Source organism: Haliaeetus albicilla, chromosome 16 (assembly GCF_947461875.1).
Source record: "Haliaeetus albicilla chromosome 16, bHalAlb1.1, whole genome shotgun sequence".
NCBI classification, from domain to species: Eukaryota; Metazoa; Chordata; class Aves; order Accipitriformes; family Accipitridae; genus Haliaeetus; species Haliaeetus albicilla.
In genome coordinates this window covers 25,319,644-25,337,749 of record NC_091498.1, presented here as the reverse complement: position 1 = coordinate 25,337,749, position 18,106 = coordinate 25,319,644, and the positions used below count along the sequence as shown (strand labels likewise).

General features: G+C 39.9%; 1 protein-coding gene across 2 annotated transcripts in view; it reads right to left on the bottom strand.

Annotated features, from left to right (window-relative positions):
* Positions 1 to 18,106, bottom strand: part of MPPED2 (metallophosphoesterase domain containing 2) — a 110,048-nt gene that overhangs the window by 34,686 nt on the left and 57,256 nt on the right. For both annotated transcript variants that reach the window (XM_069804014.1, XM_069804015.1), the window contains exon 4: positions 14,363 to 14,588. In XM_069804014.1, the coding sequence (XP_069660115.1) occupies positions 14,363 to 14,588 (226 nt within the window). The remainder of the gene's footprint in view (positions 1 to 14,362; positions 14,589 to 18,106) is intronic.

Genomic DNA, 18,106 nt, shown 5'->3' with positions numbered 1-18,106 from the left:
GAAGAATTCTATCTGGGGTACTTTTGTTTTTAAAATCAGATCCTTGAGAAGCAGTGAGAAACATCGTGCTGATCTGTACACTGTGAATTGTGCTGATCTGTACACTGTGAATTAAGGAGTGATACTGAGAATTATCTCCTAGTAAGTCTAAATTCAGCACGGAATAAAATTACGGTGTAATTGGGGTGAGGGGTGGGTGGGGGTGGAGGAGGTGTAATTACTCTAATAAAGGAGAATTATAGCTACTCAGCTGCGAAGATTTCAAACTGTTCCAAAACCACAGCTCTATTTCATCACATTTAATTTTTGTAAATATATTAAATTCAGTCAAGTCAGTAGATTAAAATAATATAGTAGATTGTATCATTCCAGACTTTGGCGAAATGTGATACAATCCCTTTTCAAAAACCTAAAATTGGCTTGCCTGTGAGGACTATCACACGGATGAATAGTGGCTAAAGGGCTATAAACAAATAGATTGCAGCAGCACAAGGGAGGTGCTAGTGGATTGCCACAGGGATTGGTATTAGGATCAGTTTTATTTAACATCTTTATTAATGATCTGGAAGAACGGGTAAACAGTACATTAATTAAATTCACAGATTTCATTATAGTGAGAGGTGTTATAAACATGACAGTGGGGAAAGAAATTATGCAAAAGGAGGCTAGAAACACTGAGACAAGTAAGAAAACAGGATTCCTTCTGAAAAAAAATGCAGGCTAATACATCTGAGAAGAATTTTAAAAAGTAACTAATCAGTGACAGGAAGAAACCTGAAAGCCGTTAAGCTAAAACAAAAGACCTAGGGGCAGCAGCTGACATCAAATTATGTATGAGCTTACAACATGAATGGGGAAAAAGAATAAAATGATCTGGGCTACACACATGGATGTAACACAACACATCAAGACGACAGTGTGACACAAGTCTGGACTTTCTGCAGAAGCAATGAATCATACGGTCACCATACCACATCAGTATTTCAACTAGACAAGTATCTCCATTCAACATACAGTACATTAGTGATATCCATGCGGAATATTGGGGTTTGGTTCTGAGCCTCTTATGAAAATTTAAAAAACACCCCCCCATCAAAACACCCCCCCTCCCCCAAAACAAAACCACAACCAGCCAACCCACCAACCAAAAACCAATACCCAGGAATAAAAAACAAAACAAAACAAAACAAAAAACCCAAAACAAAAATCTCACCAGAGACAAGAGTGAGCAAGAGAGAAAAATCTGAAAGGATTACAAAGACTGAGTATATAATGTAACTGACACAGTTTCTGAAAGGTACAAGAATATAAACATCACAAAAGGTACGAGAAACCTTTAGGCTCATCTCATCAAACCTGGTATAATTTGGGGTTTTTTTTAAATGAAACGAACATAGGAAGAACATAAGCATAGTATTAGTTCCCATTAGTAACATGTACTACGCTAAGGAACAATCTCGAAAGGAATTACCTAAAACTCCTTCTCTCCATTCATTAAAACTGGGGAAAACCACGAAAAAATACAGTGTAGGAGACAATCCTGCAATGGTAGAATGACTTAATAGGTCTTTTCCATCTCTAACTTCAATGATTCCGTAAGAGACAATAAGCAGAGAGACAACCCTCTGCAAAATTAAATCACTGGGAATCAACCAGAGAATGAAAATTAAATCACAGTGAAGTATTTTCTTCTTTGTAAGCATTAGCATTAATCACATGCAAAAGTAAAATATTAGTTAATTTGATTCTCTGTGCCTTCCAGACTCTGGTTGAAATGAATCAATGCAGGAAGAGTGATTTCTCTAATAATTGGGGAAATGATAAGGAGGGAGGAAAAAAAAGAAGAAAGAAGAAAAAAACCCCAGTAGTAGTAGCTGGTGAAAATGAAATTACCAAAAGGGGACTAGAGAAAACCACATTAGGGGGCCTATTTCTTCTGAATTCCTAATGAGAACAACATATGTAAAATTTCACAGTGGTGGCTTTGAAACCGCATTATCCAAAGACGGCTAGAATTGGAAAGAAAATCACCTTGGGCGGTACAAACTCTTACTAATTTAAGTGACCGTTATTACTAGTCTGCAAACCTCTGAAAAATGGCTTTTCTCTATGGCACCCTCAAACGGTTGGCCCCCTGTAACACCTCAGGCTTGCCGCAGGGAGAAGGTGGCGGTAACCCAGAATCCCAGCTCCTCCTCAACCAACACAATAAAGAGCGGGCGCGATAGATTTGCAAGGCACAATACATCGGGGAACGCCTTCTCCTTAACTGCTGTGAAGTAGGTTACCTGGGTGCGCGTGGTGTCAGGATCGTGTCAGCAGTAAGGCGCAACCCAAGGCATCGCATCTGCACTGCGTCAGCCCAGGGAAGGAAGAAGGTGTCACGCCGGCATTTAACTCTGCTCTTTAGGCCACGAAAGGTCAAACTGGACAAACCACAGCCTAATGAGGCGGTTTGTAGCTGGGGGTGAGGCAGCACAAAGCCTTTCGAATTAGCAGCTAAACGACGGCACGAAGCGGTAAGGGACCAGTTCTCAGCACAGCCAGCGAATTCAGGTGCGGACTTCACTGGAAGTCAATACCGGGCCCGTTTTGCAAAGGCTGGTAGTTTAAGCTTGTGCACTAGAGAAATTGAGGCATGTGCCATGGGAATACAGAAAAAACAGGCAGGAACGCAGCGAGAGGCAAGCACAGCAGCTGAGACAAACCCCGCTGCCTCAGGGCCAGGTTTTTTTCCAGACAGCAGCCTAAGTTCTTTAGTTCAGTGACAGACTTTATTGAGCTGGCAAAGAAATACGTAATCAACATAACAAAAACTTTAAAAAAACCCCCAAAACCTAAGGAACAGTACAGAAAAAAATAACTAGGGATCTGGTTTGTTTCTTCTGATACATTTTAAAAATAGATACTTTCCTCCTACAGGGAGGAAATACTGTATTTAATTAGAAGCATAAATCATTACGCTTTTATAGTTAGTAATATCTTCTATAATGAAACTAGATTAGTTTCTCACTACATATGCTGTTTATTGTTCAAATTTTACGATAAGTTCTAATAATGGAAGTGTTACAGAACAGTTCAGTTTGGGGGGTTTTCCTTATATTCCGCCAACTCTTAGATTATTTTTTGTTATATATACATCAGCAGAAATCTGTCTGGCTTTCTACCTACTGCACAAAAATACACACTATCTTAAATGACCCTCTGAATGTTACGGGGATAGATACATCTTTAAAACTCTATAAGAGAGTTTAAAACTTAGGCCCCTATCTGTGGTCAAAGCTTGAATTTCAAACCTCCCATTTAAAAATGGGGCAGGTTCTTTTCATTCAAAACACACCTAACAAGCGGTTCTGCTGTGACAGGATCCGTCCTGCAGCTGCCGCTTAGCTCTCTATCAACATGTAGCCACAAATGTCGCCAACTTAAGCAATTTTCTATAGGACTGCAATTATTTTCCTCTTTCTATTTTCCCCATCCTACAGCAACACAATCAAGACGTAAACACAAAGAAAGTGCAGCAGACACATCACTGATTTCATTGCCATTTAAGACAACCCTAGAAGCTCTGTGCCACGGACTGATGAGGAAAGCACATTAAACACTTGCAACAGAACATCCAACTAGACCTGTTTTGCAGCCTGATTAATAGAAACAACCTCTAAGGACTAATCACAAGTCGAGCCCTGTTTTGTAGATTAATAGAACAAAGGCACGAGAGAATAGGGAAGGTTACAGGACTGGAATATAAATAAGAAAAGGTGTACACTCTAGGTAGTTTGACTGCTAGTAATTATCAGCTAAAGGCACATCCTTATGGTGAGGTCTCGCTGTTCTGTGCTAAAGCAGCTCACTTCCAGATGGACAATCAGCCTCTGCATCTCTGAATATTTTAATCTGTGTTTTAACTCCAAAATTTATGAAACCACAACAAAATCCTTCTGTGAAACAAAGCATACCTTCATCTCACACTTTAAGTATCACTTACATTTCTGTTGATATTAGACAATTATAAAATTTGCAGGAACTATACTTTTCAGTTATACATACATGGATCAGCAAATACAATACTGGCGTACAATGAATGGCTGCTACTCAAAACACTGCTGCCACTGCAATATGGTAGCAGATGCTAAGACCCAGCAGAGATCCTACACATCCCATCTGACCCTGCGAGGAGGTGTGCTGCTCCTGCTGTGCCATCCTGGCCAGCGGATTTTGCTGGCCCTGAGCAGGATTCCACCACATGAGGAAAAGGTACTCAGCCAGAGAAAAGTCTTACAAATAAATCCCTATGAAACGAAATGCAAGATAATGTACATTTTTCATTACCTGGAGTTTTGCTAATGTTCAACAATTAGAAGTTATGCACGAACTATGTGCAGTGTTTACACAAATACCATATGGAAAATAATGGAACTTTTTCATGCCTTTGAGGAAAACTGCTTCTCTGCTTTTGAAAGTGTTCAATTTTATTTGCTAGAACAAAATGTAGTTAAGATAATGGCAACACAAAATGCTGCGTCTGTTCCTGCTTCAGAGTTCAAGAACAACTGCAGGTACTACTCGTAGTCAGTGCTTCATTAAACACGTGCAACTGCCCAAAATCCTGGATGAACTAGCAAAGTCCTTCTAACTTCAGGAAGGATGGATTTCATCCTTTACGTGATGGAGTATCTTTATCTACAGAGAGATTGAACAATATTTTCAGAGTGATTTATAGTTGCCTTATTTTCAAATTTTCTAGGCTTTCCCAAAAGCTCTACCTCTTCCAATGCTATACACACAAAAACATAAGCAATGTCATTCTTGAACCTTATAAAATCTAGGAGTTTATAGAAAAGGATCTTCAGGCTAGGCAATGGAAGACATTCTTCCTTAAAATGGCACTTTCTAGGTTTCTCAACAAATACAAAGCCTGGGTTATACTCAAACAGAAGACGGAGACAAACTTACTAAGAACTGAAAAAACAAATCCAGGTGCCCAAAACCCTGGAGATTACAGTGTATTGGGGCATCCCATATTAAAAACGGGAACACTAGGACTAGAGCTTTCAGACTAGCACTCTGCTTGCCTTTCTCCTCCATTTTCCTGCGATGCAGGACATGGAAGTGTCCCAAGCAGCCCAGATGGAACACCAAGGGAGGTGTTAAAGAGAACACCTTTCTTGCAGTTTCTTTTTATTACATTCCCAGTTTTGGAAACAAGATGCATTAAAATCTGTGCCAGGAAAAGGAGACTGAAAGATTCATCCTTCCTTCTTACATAAAGCTTTCTTATATAAAGTTTGAGGCGATACACAAGCCGTAAGTTTATTCCCAGGGTACAAACCAACCTGTAAACCTTACTCAAGAGAGCAATACAATTAGCAGCTGCAAATACCTGCTTTTGTCAGTGAGATACACTGATTCACATACGTACAGAAATAAACTGGCTTTCTGAAGAACCAGACCACACAACTTTCTTGTCAGTCCTACCCATCCAGCAAATGCTGCTGAAGTATCAAAACAGAAGGCGAGCGCTCTCCAGAAGCAGAGGATAGACAGGTTGGCAGGTCTGCAGATACAATACTCAAGGACTCACAACATTACTTGCAAAATAAATTCGATGACACACTTGTCAGATGATTTCAAATCATCACGAGCTCATTTTCTAGGAAGCATTATATCCTTCGACAAAGTAGCCACAGGCACAGGGTTTCCAAGCATGACATGCATGTCAGTATGTAAGGCAAACAGCTAAGCACATATATTAAAGGATACTGTGTTTAGTGTTTACCTAAAACGCTAACGAGGAGGAACACAGAATGGAGTTACCAGGTGGTGACTCCCATTACTTTCTCCCAGGTACACGGTGCATGCAGGCCGTACAACGATGTCCTTGTCTGTGCGAAAGTAACTGAGGACGCAGCAAGGCATCACAGCTTGTGAGGCCTTCTGTACTTACTCAAGGGTGTATGCAACTCAGCCACCTCTATGAAGGCACAAATGATAAGCTGTTGACATCCTCCTGCTTGTAAACCACTGCTTAAGCCTTCTCTCTGTGTGCACATATACAAACATAGCTCTCAGCCATATTAAGATTTTGATATTTAACTAGCAGTCAGAAATGTCAGCAACTCTCATACTTTAGATGCACACAAACCGTAATATAGACTAGCACCTAAACATTTTAGAGGTGGTAATAAATACCTAGCGGTCTCATTGATTTTCAACTGAATCCATGAGTGTTGACCACTTCTGAAATAAGGTGCCAGATCTATTCTACTGAACGGATTCTCATGAAAACCTGATGAATGTAGCTGTCACTCTTGACCTTTATGTCTATGCTCAGATTCATGCTCAGTGTTCTCTTATTTGAAGTGCTTGTGCAATTTCTGCTTTATTTCATAGCCTCTGTGAATTACTTTAAGCATTTTATACACATGTCAGGGTAAAGTTAGCATTCTGATCAATAAGTATTAGATAAATACGACCCAAATCATCTTGAAGACAGTCATAAGAAATCTTATCCTTCACTGTGAGCTAACAAAATCTAGTCACTTGCTACTTGACTTCTATATTAAAACCAAATACAGTTTTTCAAACATAATTTCTCTTCCATTTCTACTGCATTTTATCCCCATCACATCATGTGAGCTTTATCATCAGCTCTACCTGAAGCAGTGTACATTCTTCCAAATTTTTTCCTGTTTGTCCCGAACAGATGAACTATGAAGCAAACCACCTGTAGACTACACCCGTTTCACACACCTGACAGTACACAGGACAAGACTTAACTTCTCCCCTGTCACCCCCCTACCCCTATCTCCTTCATTTCACCGCATCTTCTGAAGATACTTGAAAGTACCCCTATTTTTTCAATTACAGCTTAACTCAGCAAAGCTGTTAATATGTATATCTGTATATAACTGATAATGTACATTTAATCAAAGCTTATTACGAATCTCACTGAGTCAGTGAAACTACCCATGGCCCAAACATGGCACGTTTAGGTAGATTGTTGAAGTGGGGGGGTTTCACTACAATTTTCCAGTGTAGGTTGACGCTCACACTGTAAAGGTATCGGCCCATGTAGTCTCTTCTCACGTAGGGTCACAACTCCTGACTGAGAAATGATTTGTGCATCCAGTGCTTTTAAACCGGCAGCACGGCTCGTAACTCCCCGCCAAATGCACTGGTGTGTTGTTTCGATCTAAATACCCTGCTGGAAACGCACACACGTTCACGCACATTGGGCTGGATGGGCCTTGCCCTTCCAGCCATACAGCCCTCATGTAGTCCGCCTACCCCTACAGCAAAGTCTTGGTCTCCCACGTAGTTCCTGGCTCCAGTCCTGGTTTCTCTGGCTCACCAGTTTCTCCAGTGGGTCCTGAACCTCCTCCTGCTCTGTGCTCCAGCAGCCAGGCCCTGGCTTGCACTCACCCACACATCCTCCAACTGCCTCTTTGCCTGTCACTCAGAGCATCCAGCTGCTCCCTAATTCTTCTTACTTAGGGTACAGGGGCAACAAAGGAAAGAAACTAATAGGGCTTGAAGAGCACCATCCAATGCAAAATCTCTTCTGATGTCAGCTTGTCAAAGCTCAAGCCCCTCTCTTCTCCACTCCCCTGCTGTGAAGGTGGTGTCCTCGAGTGAAGTAATTTTTCAGTTAACCTTAACAGCATGGCATTTTCAGTCTTATCTTTCTTCCCTTCTGCACTAGACCACCACAAAGAGGTACGGCGCACATAGAGGTAGAAGAAAATGGAAAAGTAGGAGTCCTGAGGTGCAGAAGCTGCACAGAAGAATTTATTCAAGCAAGCATCAACACACCGCACCGAGTCCAGTCCTGTAAGGAACAGCGCATCTCCTCATTTGGGTTAACTCTCACCTTCCCTCCTCTTTCCCCAGCTCCTGTTCTTTAAGGGGGTTCACACCTCCTCCCAAGATGAAGTCTCTAGCAGCCGACTTGAAAATTTCAGGAGTTTTGTAGTATTCTAGTTAATCCCTACTCTTCCTAACTCCTCACTGGGTGCAAATGCTTTCAGCCTGCTCAAGGCACACAACCACCACACTGACCGCTGTCTTATTCCAGTGTTCAGCAAAGGAAAGCAAAGTTCCTGTTCCTGGACAGCTGGCAAGTGAAAAAACACAAAACCAAAGCAAAACTACAAACAGTAGCACAACTTGTGTGTTCTGTATACACAACTTGTATATCAAAATGACCTCCGTGTTGAACAAACCACACTTCAACCTACAGACGGGAGACCACCATAAACAATTAGTCCCTCAACAGCACAGCTCATGCTCATTCTGGCTCTTTGCTTTTTTGCACAGCACCTACTGAACTCCAGGAAAATGGAGCAGTAATTAGAGATGCAGAGCAGATTCCCACAATCATCTGTTTGGTACTGCTCTGAAGGAATTCAAATCCCTGTTTCCACACTAGGAAAGATTCAAAAGAGTTAGGAGAGCCACCATGTTATGCCTGTTTTAACTGGCTAGAATTCTACCCACAAATAGGCACAATTTGTGTGCTACTCTAGTAATGAACACTCTAAAGTTCTTATTCCTGCTGAAGTCAAGCCTGAAGGAAAGGTTAAGACTTCATTATCTGCCCCAGTGCCAGGATGCAGAACTTTCCAAAGTAGCAGCTAGGACAGGGTAGCATCACAGTATTAAAAATTACTTATAATGTATTTAGAATTACAAAAAGAAAGACAGTCAGTCAGACACCGCCAGAGAGTCAGACAGACAGTCAGAAAGCAAGCTAGCTAGCTTTTAAAAGTCAACAGGACAATTTTTTGCTTAGAAGTGAATCTGGTATCAAGAAGACTGAAGAAAAATCAGCGACATTCCCAACAAGGCAAAAAATGTAAACAAACCGCTGCAATTCTAGACCGAGGGGAATACATTCTTCGATCCTAAACCGAGAAACTTGAAGGACAAATGCCAAGAAAAATGAAACAGAAGCCTGCACCTTTAAACACAACCACGCTACAGTGCTGGTGTGTTTGTTTAACACGCAGACAGAAGACTTCAGTCTTTGCCAATATTTTTCTCAGTTGCTGACTTCTACCGCATAAACGCTGGAATTCCTGAAAAACTGGTACAATACCAACAGTCTTGTCCAGTCTCCCCCTGGTTTCCTCACTGCTAAATAGCAATGAAGAACTTTATTGCTGAGTAGCCCAATTTCTATTTCTCCCTTCTTTAGGCGCAAGCTAATTGCCAAGTAAGACTATGAAAATAAAAGAAATGAGATCCATTCCAACCCATCAGTATATCTGAATCCTATCATGTGAGTTGCCAATTGGTTTTCCAGTCCTCACGCTCAATATCTGCTGTTAATTTGCTTGCTATTTCAAGAACTTGAAGACTGTCAGCAAAATCCATGATGCATTACAAAACTTATAATTGAAAAGGAAAAAAAACAACATCTGACGCTTTTCTGACAGGATAAACACGAAGTCTGAAAACACTGATCAGGAGAAGGGAGATGTACTAACTTAAGAGCTACTTGTATTAAAATATGATTGCAAATGAAGCAATGAAAGAAAGAGAATGATAGAAATAAGTTCAAACTTATGCAAAACCATTCAATGAAACCCCCCAAATTTACACTGGGCTAAAAAGAAAAAATTGCACAAAATATTGTTTTTAAAGGAGATGACTGAACCTGTCCATATTTTCTTAAGGCTACATTATCTATGCCAATTAAAATTTTGCTTCTGAAAAAGAGTTAAGGCACTTCCTCTAGAGTTACTAAAAAAAGCAAATGAAAGCCTTGGCTTCGAAGAGGTGAGCGATAGTGAGCCGTTTGTTCTTGACCTCTGGATCACCCTACAGATCAAATTCTTGGACATAGGAAAAACCCACTAGTATTCATTAAAAGCAACTGGGAGGCCAGCTTTGTGCTTCTGTTCTTGAGACCTGAACAAGCTACAACTTGACAAATGTGCAGGATACTGCTGAACAATGCTGCTGTTCCTGTCAGAAGGGAAGAGCTTTATTCCCAGCCTCATTCAGGATGAATTGATTTTCATCACAATGATGCAGATCGCAGATTTCAGTCATTATTATAATCAATTTTAATCTTTTACATTTGTGCTTTTCAGTTACTTCCATAAAGTTGATTCTGTTAACCATTAAAATGTATTGATTTATATCAAATTAGCTTTTATATTAAACATATTCTTCCCTCAAAAAGATTAATCTATCTATAGTTATCTAAACAAATATACATACTGAAAGTCTTGGGTCTTCAGTTTTACTTTTCATTCTGCTAGATATGGGTGGAACTCACCCATAGGTTTTAACAGTTAAAAATAATGTAAATGATTGTTTTATTCAATTATTTTATACTTATGGCTTGTGACATTTTTTGTGCAATTTTTATGGAAAGCAAAATTTAAAATTCATAAATAAGCTTATTTCCTCATTATTCATGAAATTAACTACCATAAATTTCTGTGCACACAGAAGTTTATCAATATACTTTTTCATTTCAGCTATTTTTTCTTTCAAACAAATCAAAAAAGCTACCTATATAGCTGAAAAGCAGAACAAAATAAAGCAAGAGAAAAATATTCTCCCTGAACAATTGTTTCTGTCAAAACGTGGTTTAAACAAATTCTGGCTCCAGTTAACTGCAGTTCTCTGGTGGTTTGAATGCTTTTAAAGCTTCATTAGAAAACAGACATCGCTAGAATATTTGTATTCAAACATCTATAGCATACTATAGTAAATTCAGTTCTTAGCACGGATGAACAATTTCAAATATAATGTAAAAAAACCACCTTATTTTAAGATAACGACATTTGAATTTAAATAAAACTTATACATATTAACTTATACATATTCAGCACCCGAAGCTGCAGTAAAAACAGACTGTCTCTCCTTACCCTTTTACAGATAGATCAGTATGAGTTATGCTTACGTAATCTCCACAAAGGAGTTTTAAGATTTAAAAATTCATATATCCATTACTGTTTGTATTTTTTGTCCTGTTCAATAAGTAGCCTCAATCTCAAATTTCCAAAGGAGAAAATGTTTCCATTGGAATCTTTAAGAGCTTTGACTGCATAAAGTATAAACTATCAATTATTTTCCCACCAAACAACCTAGGTTCATAGGGCAAAGTCAGAAGGAAAAGAAAGGAGGGAAGTGGTTTTGTGGATTATCTATAGACCAAATAGAGAATCTTCAGCCGTTTTGCTCCTTCAAGGTACATCAAAGAATCTCCTATTTAAGGTGTGAAAATGTCAGTTACATTCTCCACCTCTGAAAATGAGCAGAGCTCCGAGCGCGATTCATGTCCCACCCTTGGTCTTTTCCCTTTTAGGGGCTGATACTCTGTTTTCAACTCCCCTCCAGCTAATGCCATTTAATACTCTCAGAACCATCAGGCTAAATTCAAATTTTCTGCTCCTTAGAGGCTGTTGATATGCACCACCACACATTCCAATTGCAAATACACATGAATGCTCCCGTGTATTCTAAGTTATTTTCTACATACAAATTCTACTAAATTGTAAGTTAGGAGGCACTACTTGAATTCTCTTGGGTCTTTAGAAAGCTTTCAGATGTACCACGAGTAATAACATGTAATGAATATGGACTGATATTTCTTTTCTGTAGTTACACTGAGTTGGCAATTTACATTTTCTAAATAGATAGATGACTTATAGCCAGTTTTCCCAGTCTTCTCGCAATTACTTCTTAGAAACCCCTGACAGGCTGAAACCTCCAGAATCACAGCTGTTATTCTTGGTTTGATCCCTCTTTTTAAATTAAAACCAGTAGCTTTATCAGCAAATGAGAATTTTTTCCCCTCTGGAAATACTTACAAAAATGCACATAAATTGAACATGCCAACTTATCTCATTTTAGGGTTGGAGCATCTTCTGGGTTAATGACCAGTGTTCCACTTCTGTGACAGAACTAATTGGGGTAAGGAGGCCATAAATACATACAAAACCCCCACAAATTTTCTTCCTTTGGGGTAATCTGAAGATTTATAGTAGTAGAGTGAGATGTGATTGGAGGGGAAGGAGAAAAAAATTAAGTAGTGCTAACAGGCTTGTCTGATCATTCTGTCTCAGTTTCCAGGCACAGAACAGATTTGGAACAGATTTTTCCAGTATCTGATGTGACTTTGTGACTTTTCCTTCCTCTCAAAGACCAACTGAAATGCAGGAAACTAGCTGAATTTTCACATTTTCCAAGAACTGTTGGGGGGGGTGCAGCGCAGAGGAAGAACAGTATCTCTATCCTCCGAACACAGACTAGCTGATCTAAAAAGCTGTATTCAAAATGATAGCCTCAAGTCCACATCAACAGTTGCTCAAAACACACTTTGACAACAGTTTTTCACAGCTGAACACAAATGAAACATCCTTCAAGAGAGAGGAGAAGTCTGCACTTGGTTGGAGCTCAGTGTGCCTTTCTAGCAATCTAGCTTTATTTCCCACTGATCACTAATTGGAAAAATACAGTTATCAGTGGATTATAGGGAGGAATAATTAAGATTTGTCTTCCATGACTAGGTCAGAATATGTATGCCATTCACTTGTTATGGTTAAAACTTGTTACTTGATGTGGCATCCCTTAATATTTCAGAACAAACATTCTAAATCCATGTGTATACCTGCAAAATGAAAGAACTTCTAAATGCAGCTGGAGGCCATTATGGATTCGGGAAGCAGAAGAGGGGAAAAAAAAGATCACTACAACTTGCCAGTACATATAAACGTAAATGTAAAGGCATATCACATGGTTCTCCATTTCAGAATATCAAGCTCTCTCTTCCCAAGACTTGGATTCTACGTTCTCCACATCTCTCCAGCACCTCTGTAGCAAGCTGAGTTCAGGTAGATTTGCCCCAAATAAATCTGAAAGATGCCTACACTTTGTTATCATTGGATGCCTGCAGAATACAAGCCCTCTGAGTCTGAGGCACAGCTACGAGAGAAGCTGAACACAATCTTAATCTCAGCATCTAACCTTCCAGCTCGCGCAGCTGCTCACCTCGCAGCAAGTCTCAAATCCACCTCACAATACCCAAGGCCTTTACGTGCCCTGTCTTCTTCTGTGTGTTATATGCTGCTATACTAAAAAAATTACTTTGAAATGTTTTTAAGAAATGATTCCTAACCTGAATTAAGATAATCTTTCCCAATTAGCTGATACTGCAGGATTTAGAGTTTTGGGGTTTTTAGCTAAGCAATGTCAGGAGGATGCTATCTAAAGGCTATGACTTAAATTAAAAAATTTAGTAGCTTAAGAATATGAGATAAAGAGCTAGATCACAGTTTTCGAGCCAGCACTAATGTACACATATGACAAAAAAAAAAAAAAAAAAAAGCATTGTCAGAAGCATCAACATGTGTGTTGTTGTATGAATCACCAAGGTCTGCAGGCCAAGTGAACAGTCAATAGAGATAAGACGAAGGGGAAAATTTCTAATGTCTGTACAGGTTTGCCCCATTCTTTGGTTAAACCCCTGCCATTCCCCCTTCCTCTCCTACTTTCACCTTTAAAGCAAGCCTAACATCAAAAATGTAAATTATAAGCTTATAATAAACCCTTCCTATAGGTGTGCATAAATTAGCATCTAAGTACTTCAGCTGACAACTGAGAGTGCCGAGTAGCACAATGATTATCACCATCACTGAAGTTCAAGTTTCTGGTAGAGCCTCAAAGGACTGTGGCTGTTGTTACCAAGAGAATTTAAAACAAGCGGTACCCAAGACTCCACAGAGGTATCAGGCATCACAATTAAACAACATGTAGAAAAAACAAGGAAGAGTCTCCCTAGTACAAAACCGGACAGCAATTTTTCCTGCATATGCTTGGTACAGGGGTGGAACGAGATCAAAACTGGTTTGGAATTTTGTTATCGCAACTCTACAAGCAAAAGAAAACAATGCCTAGAACTGATCAGAAGTAACGCTTAAAGCACCTGCTGCCTTGAACCTTGTGCTGTGGGGGTGTTAAATGCTACCATAGTAATCTATTAGCACAGCAGACAAATACCTAAATGGCATAGAATATAATGGAGCTTCCCTAATACATACTAGATGCCACTGCAGTTAATCCACAAGCACAGAGTGGATATTGAGTCCACAATTTTTAAAGTGCATTCAGCGGGCAGAATAGAAATAATTATAATTCCTTCTGTCTTATTTCACACACGTGGCTAAATATAGCCTATTTATCCACAAAAAAGATGTGGCAATTTTTTCAGGGTGGTTTACAGCTAAATTTGATACTGTTCTGCAGGGCAATGCAACAAAGCAGCTTCATGCATTTTCAACAGGAATGATTCCTGCTGTGGATCAAGTAATAAACAGCAAAGAAAGTTTAAATTGAGACTTACCACGGGGCACCGTATATTCGGAATCCTTTAACTGTTACCTCTGAATCTTGTAAGTAAATACTATTTGTCAGGAGTGACTGAACATTGTCAAAGTCCTCTGGTTTCAATTTGGACACAGAGGGAAAGCGGTAGTAATCTTGTTTAACAAGGTCTGCCATGAATTCCTTATCAAATGTCAGTTCATGATTCCCAGCAATCACTATTTTATATTCATATGGTAGGTTTCCTGAAATAACAAAAAAGAGGACTTAATTAGCACATTTTCCTCCCACACCAGCATTGCTGGCACAATAAGTAGACAGCTAGCAATGACAGAATGAAATACCCAAGATCTGTGTGCATCTCCATGTTGAGCAAAAGTTATTAATGCTGCTCCTCTTCCATTGAATGGAACTGCGTTAAAATGTAAAGTAACACAAAGCAGTGTCATAATAAAAAGCGTGTACTGCAGAGTTAAACAAAACAAGCTGGTAGGCACCGAACCAGCTCCAAAGGTGGCATAAAGCACCACTGCTCCCTTGCTTTCAACTGACGACACGCTGGTTTAGATTAGCCTAAGATGTGATACTCAGTCCTACCACTTAATGCATGGGACTGGGTCAGAGTCAGCAGTCCGAGCTCCAGTCCACACGAGTGACATGCAGCGAGATACCCCGCGTGTCTGAGTGGGTGGGTGGACCAGCGACTGCAGTCTCTGCGTGCCTCACAGCTATGGTGTGAGGGTTCCAGGCATGGGGTACTGAATTAGGCTGCTGGTGCTGCTGTTTTTTAAATTATGCAGTTATTTGGATTAATTTGTATGGAATCCAAAGTGTTCGAGAAGTGGCAGTTATTCCAGACCTAGCCTGTTCTTCAAAGCTCCAATTCACTTGCAATGAACTTTCACTTTATTATTATAATTCAGACTATGGTAGTATCTCCTTTCAGTAAGAGGCACACGTGTAGAAGAAACCATGAAACTCAAGCAAGTAAGACATCAGGTAGGAAAAAGGAAGGGTGGTTAATTCATTTACCATGAGGGTCACAGATGAAGAGTACAGGCTTGATCGCCTCAAGTCAGGGCAACTATCTTCATTGTTTGGAACGAGGCATGGATCAAGCCCACAGAGCCAGTTTTGGAGCTCACAGACAGATTTTCAAGCACTTGGTACCAACAACCAGTGCGAGATCTTCCAAATAAACATACTGGGTGCTAAGCTCCCTTAAAAATATGGTCCCATACTGTGGTGTCTTCACAGAAGTTAGGTTATTTTACAAAATCCGTCCCACTGTAACTTGCCAAAAATCACACCTAAGTTTGCATCAAACCTAAACCAGACTTAGATCTCCCTTATACTACCTTCACCATAAGCCTGATTTCCTAGTCTTATAGCAAATCATTCATTTTGGTGTATATTTCTAATAATAATTTAGAAAAGTTTGGTGGGGTTTGTTTTGTTTTTTTAATAAAGGCAGCAAAAAGTATGTGCAAATCTATGGGTCCATCTTCCAGTTCTGGTACTCCCAACATCTGCCTCGAGGAACACTGAATCGGATGCTATGTATTTCTCCTGAATACAGTTCTCCTAAATAGAGGTGGCTTTGCTAGTTTAAAACTCGTCTTTCAACTTTCAAAACCTTTTTGGTGGTTTGGGTTTTTTTAAAATATTAAGTTTCAAAGTAAAGTTGTAAGTATTTACAACAAGATTAACTTTCCCCTAAATAAGACTTAAGGGGAACCAGTCAAAACCCTCTGCTTTTCAATATTTACAGCATAGAAACATGAATTACACAAGATAGAGAGAGAGACATATATACATCATCTTTGTAATATCAGTTAATTCTGGAAAGAAAAACAAAAAGCTATAAGTCCCCTGGAAAAAAACCAAGCAGACATCTTCATAAACACCTCACATCTGAACAAAATGCAGATCATACATATTCATAACTCTCTGCGGTGCTGCATTAGATTAAAAGCTGGGGGAGATGCAATAAATGCTCCTCTACAGTTTATGCCTCACTCTCTTCCCTCCCCTTCCCCATCTCTGCTACATGCTGCTCTGCAATTCATTTTTATTTAAAAACTCGATGTGGCAGGTACCTACAATTCCTGCTCTCTGTGACTCCTGGGCACAAGGCAAAATTGCTATTTTCTCCTCTCTCAGGAAACATAAAAGATACCACTGGCAGGAAATTTGATACACTTGTCATAACTATCAATCCCCCAAAACAAGCTAGATGTGATTAAATTCTCAGAGAAGTAGGATGGAGAAGTTAAATTCAGGTTTCTGCCAAGTTATCAACATTTGCCAGTTTTAGCAGAGAAAACTTCTCATCTTACTGGATAAATGTTCAGGTTTTACATTTTCTCCCATTTATTTTTATAGATTTGAAAATCAGCACATTTTGCTGGTATTATGTCCAATTAAGTCTGGAACATTTTGCTTGAAGTCAATGTTTTTTCATCTTGACACCTTAAAAAAGAGGGCTTAGTATGAAGACACACAGGACACAGAAAGACAAACCGGTGGTGGCATCAATGATTATTAAAACATGTAAATGTAACATTATATGTGCTATATAAGCACCTGAAATCAGTAAGGAAAACAAACAGTATTTACTGCAATTGGTGTCAAGACAGCCGTTGATTTTAAGACTATGAGAGAGGCTCCGCTTGGTCAGCTCCTGAGAACCTGGACACGGTCCCACCGCTGACACCTAAGGACCAACACCAGGATGGAGGAATAAGGCACAACATGCCCCAGAGGAGAAACCCCACAGGGACCCAAGTTCAGCAACACCTACCGGTCAGCTTTAGCTCCGCCGTACTGCACACCCATAGCCTGCGAGACGGAGAGTAACCAGCGCTGGCCGTGGGTGTAACGTCGGCAGACCCAGGTCCCCCATCCAGCAACGAGACGAGATGTGCTTCGCTCCGTATTTGTACGTACTTTAATATTTACCACAGGACGGGCACCAAGGTCTGACCAGGCTCCCCACCTAGCTCCCCGACTTTATAACAACCAGTCGCATTCTGCTTTCCTTTTCCAGAGCTGGCTTGGGGGCCAGCAATGAGCAACGCCACGCATCAAAATGCGAACACATCAAAAGCCAGGCCCAAGCAAAGGGGAGCAGCAAGAGGAAGACTCATCCATTTCTTTCCTCTTCCCCGAGGAAAGACTATATAGCACTAATCACAGTAATAAATTACCTGCAATCAGATTAGCTATTTATTCATCGCATTCAGGTTTTCCCTTCCTGAAAAGCCCTGTGGCAACGCACAACATTCATTCTCCCTGATACAATTTATGAAGTATTTTGGTGTGCTTTCTTTTGGCAGTCCTGCCCTTTGTCTATAATCTGCTAACCTTCTCTGTTTAATATGGAAGCATAAACAGTGACACACAGTCTCTTACTCCATGGTATTTTAGTTTCATCTTGACCAGATTAATCTCTGCATACCTACATCCATGCTATCTGTACAGAGACAGATGCTGTAGCACAATACACAGGTTGAAAGGCACCTCCTCATTTTCCTTCACCAGATTCTTGTTAGCTACGTCTGGTCTTTATTAGTCTCATTTCCTAACTATTAAATTTTCCATCACACATCAGTAATATTATTCACTCTAATTCATACTGTGAATCTGGAAAACAGAAAGAAGAATCACTTTCCAAACTAGGAAAAGAGTCTGATGTGTTTGCTGGGACAAGCACATCAGAAACCCCAATTATCAACTCCCAGGGTAATAACTGAGTTTAATT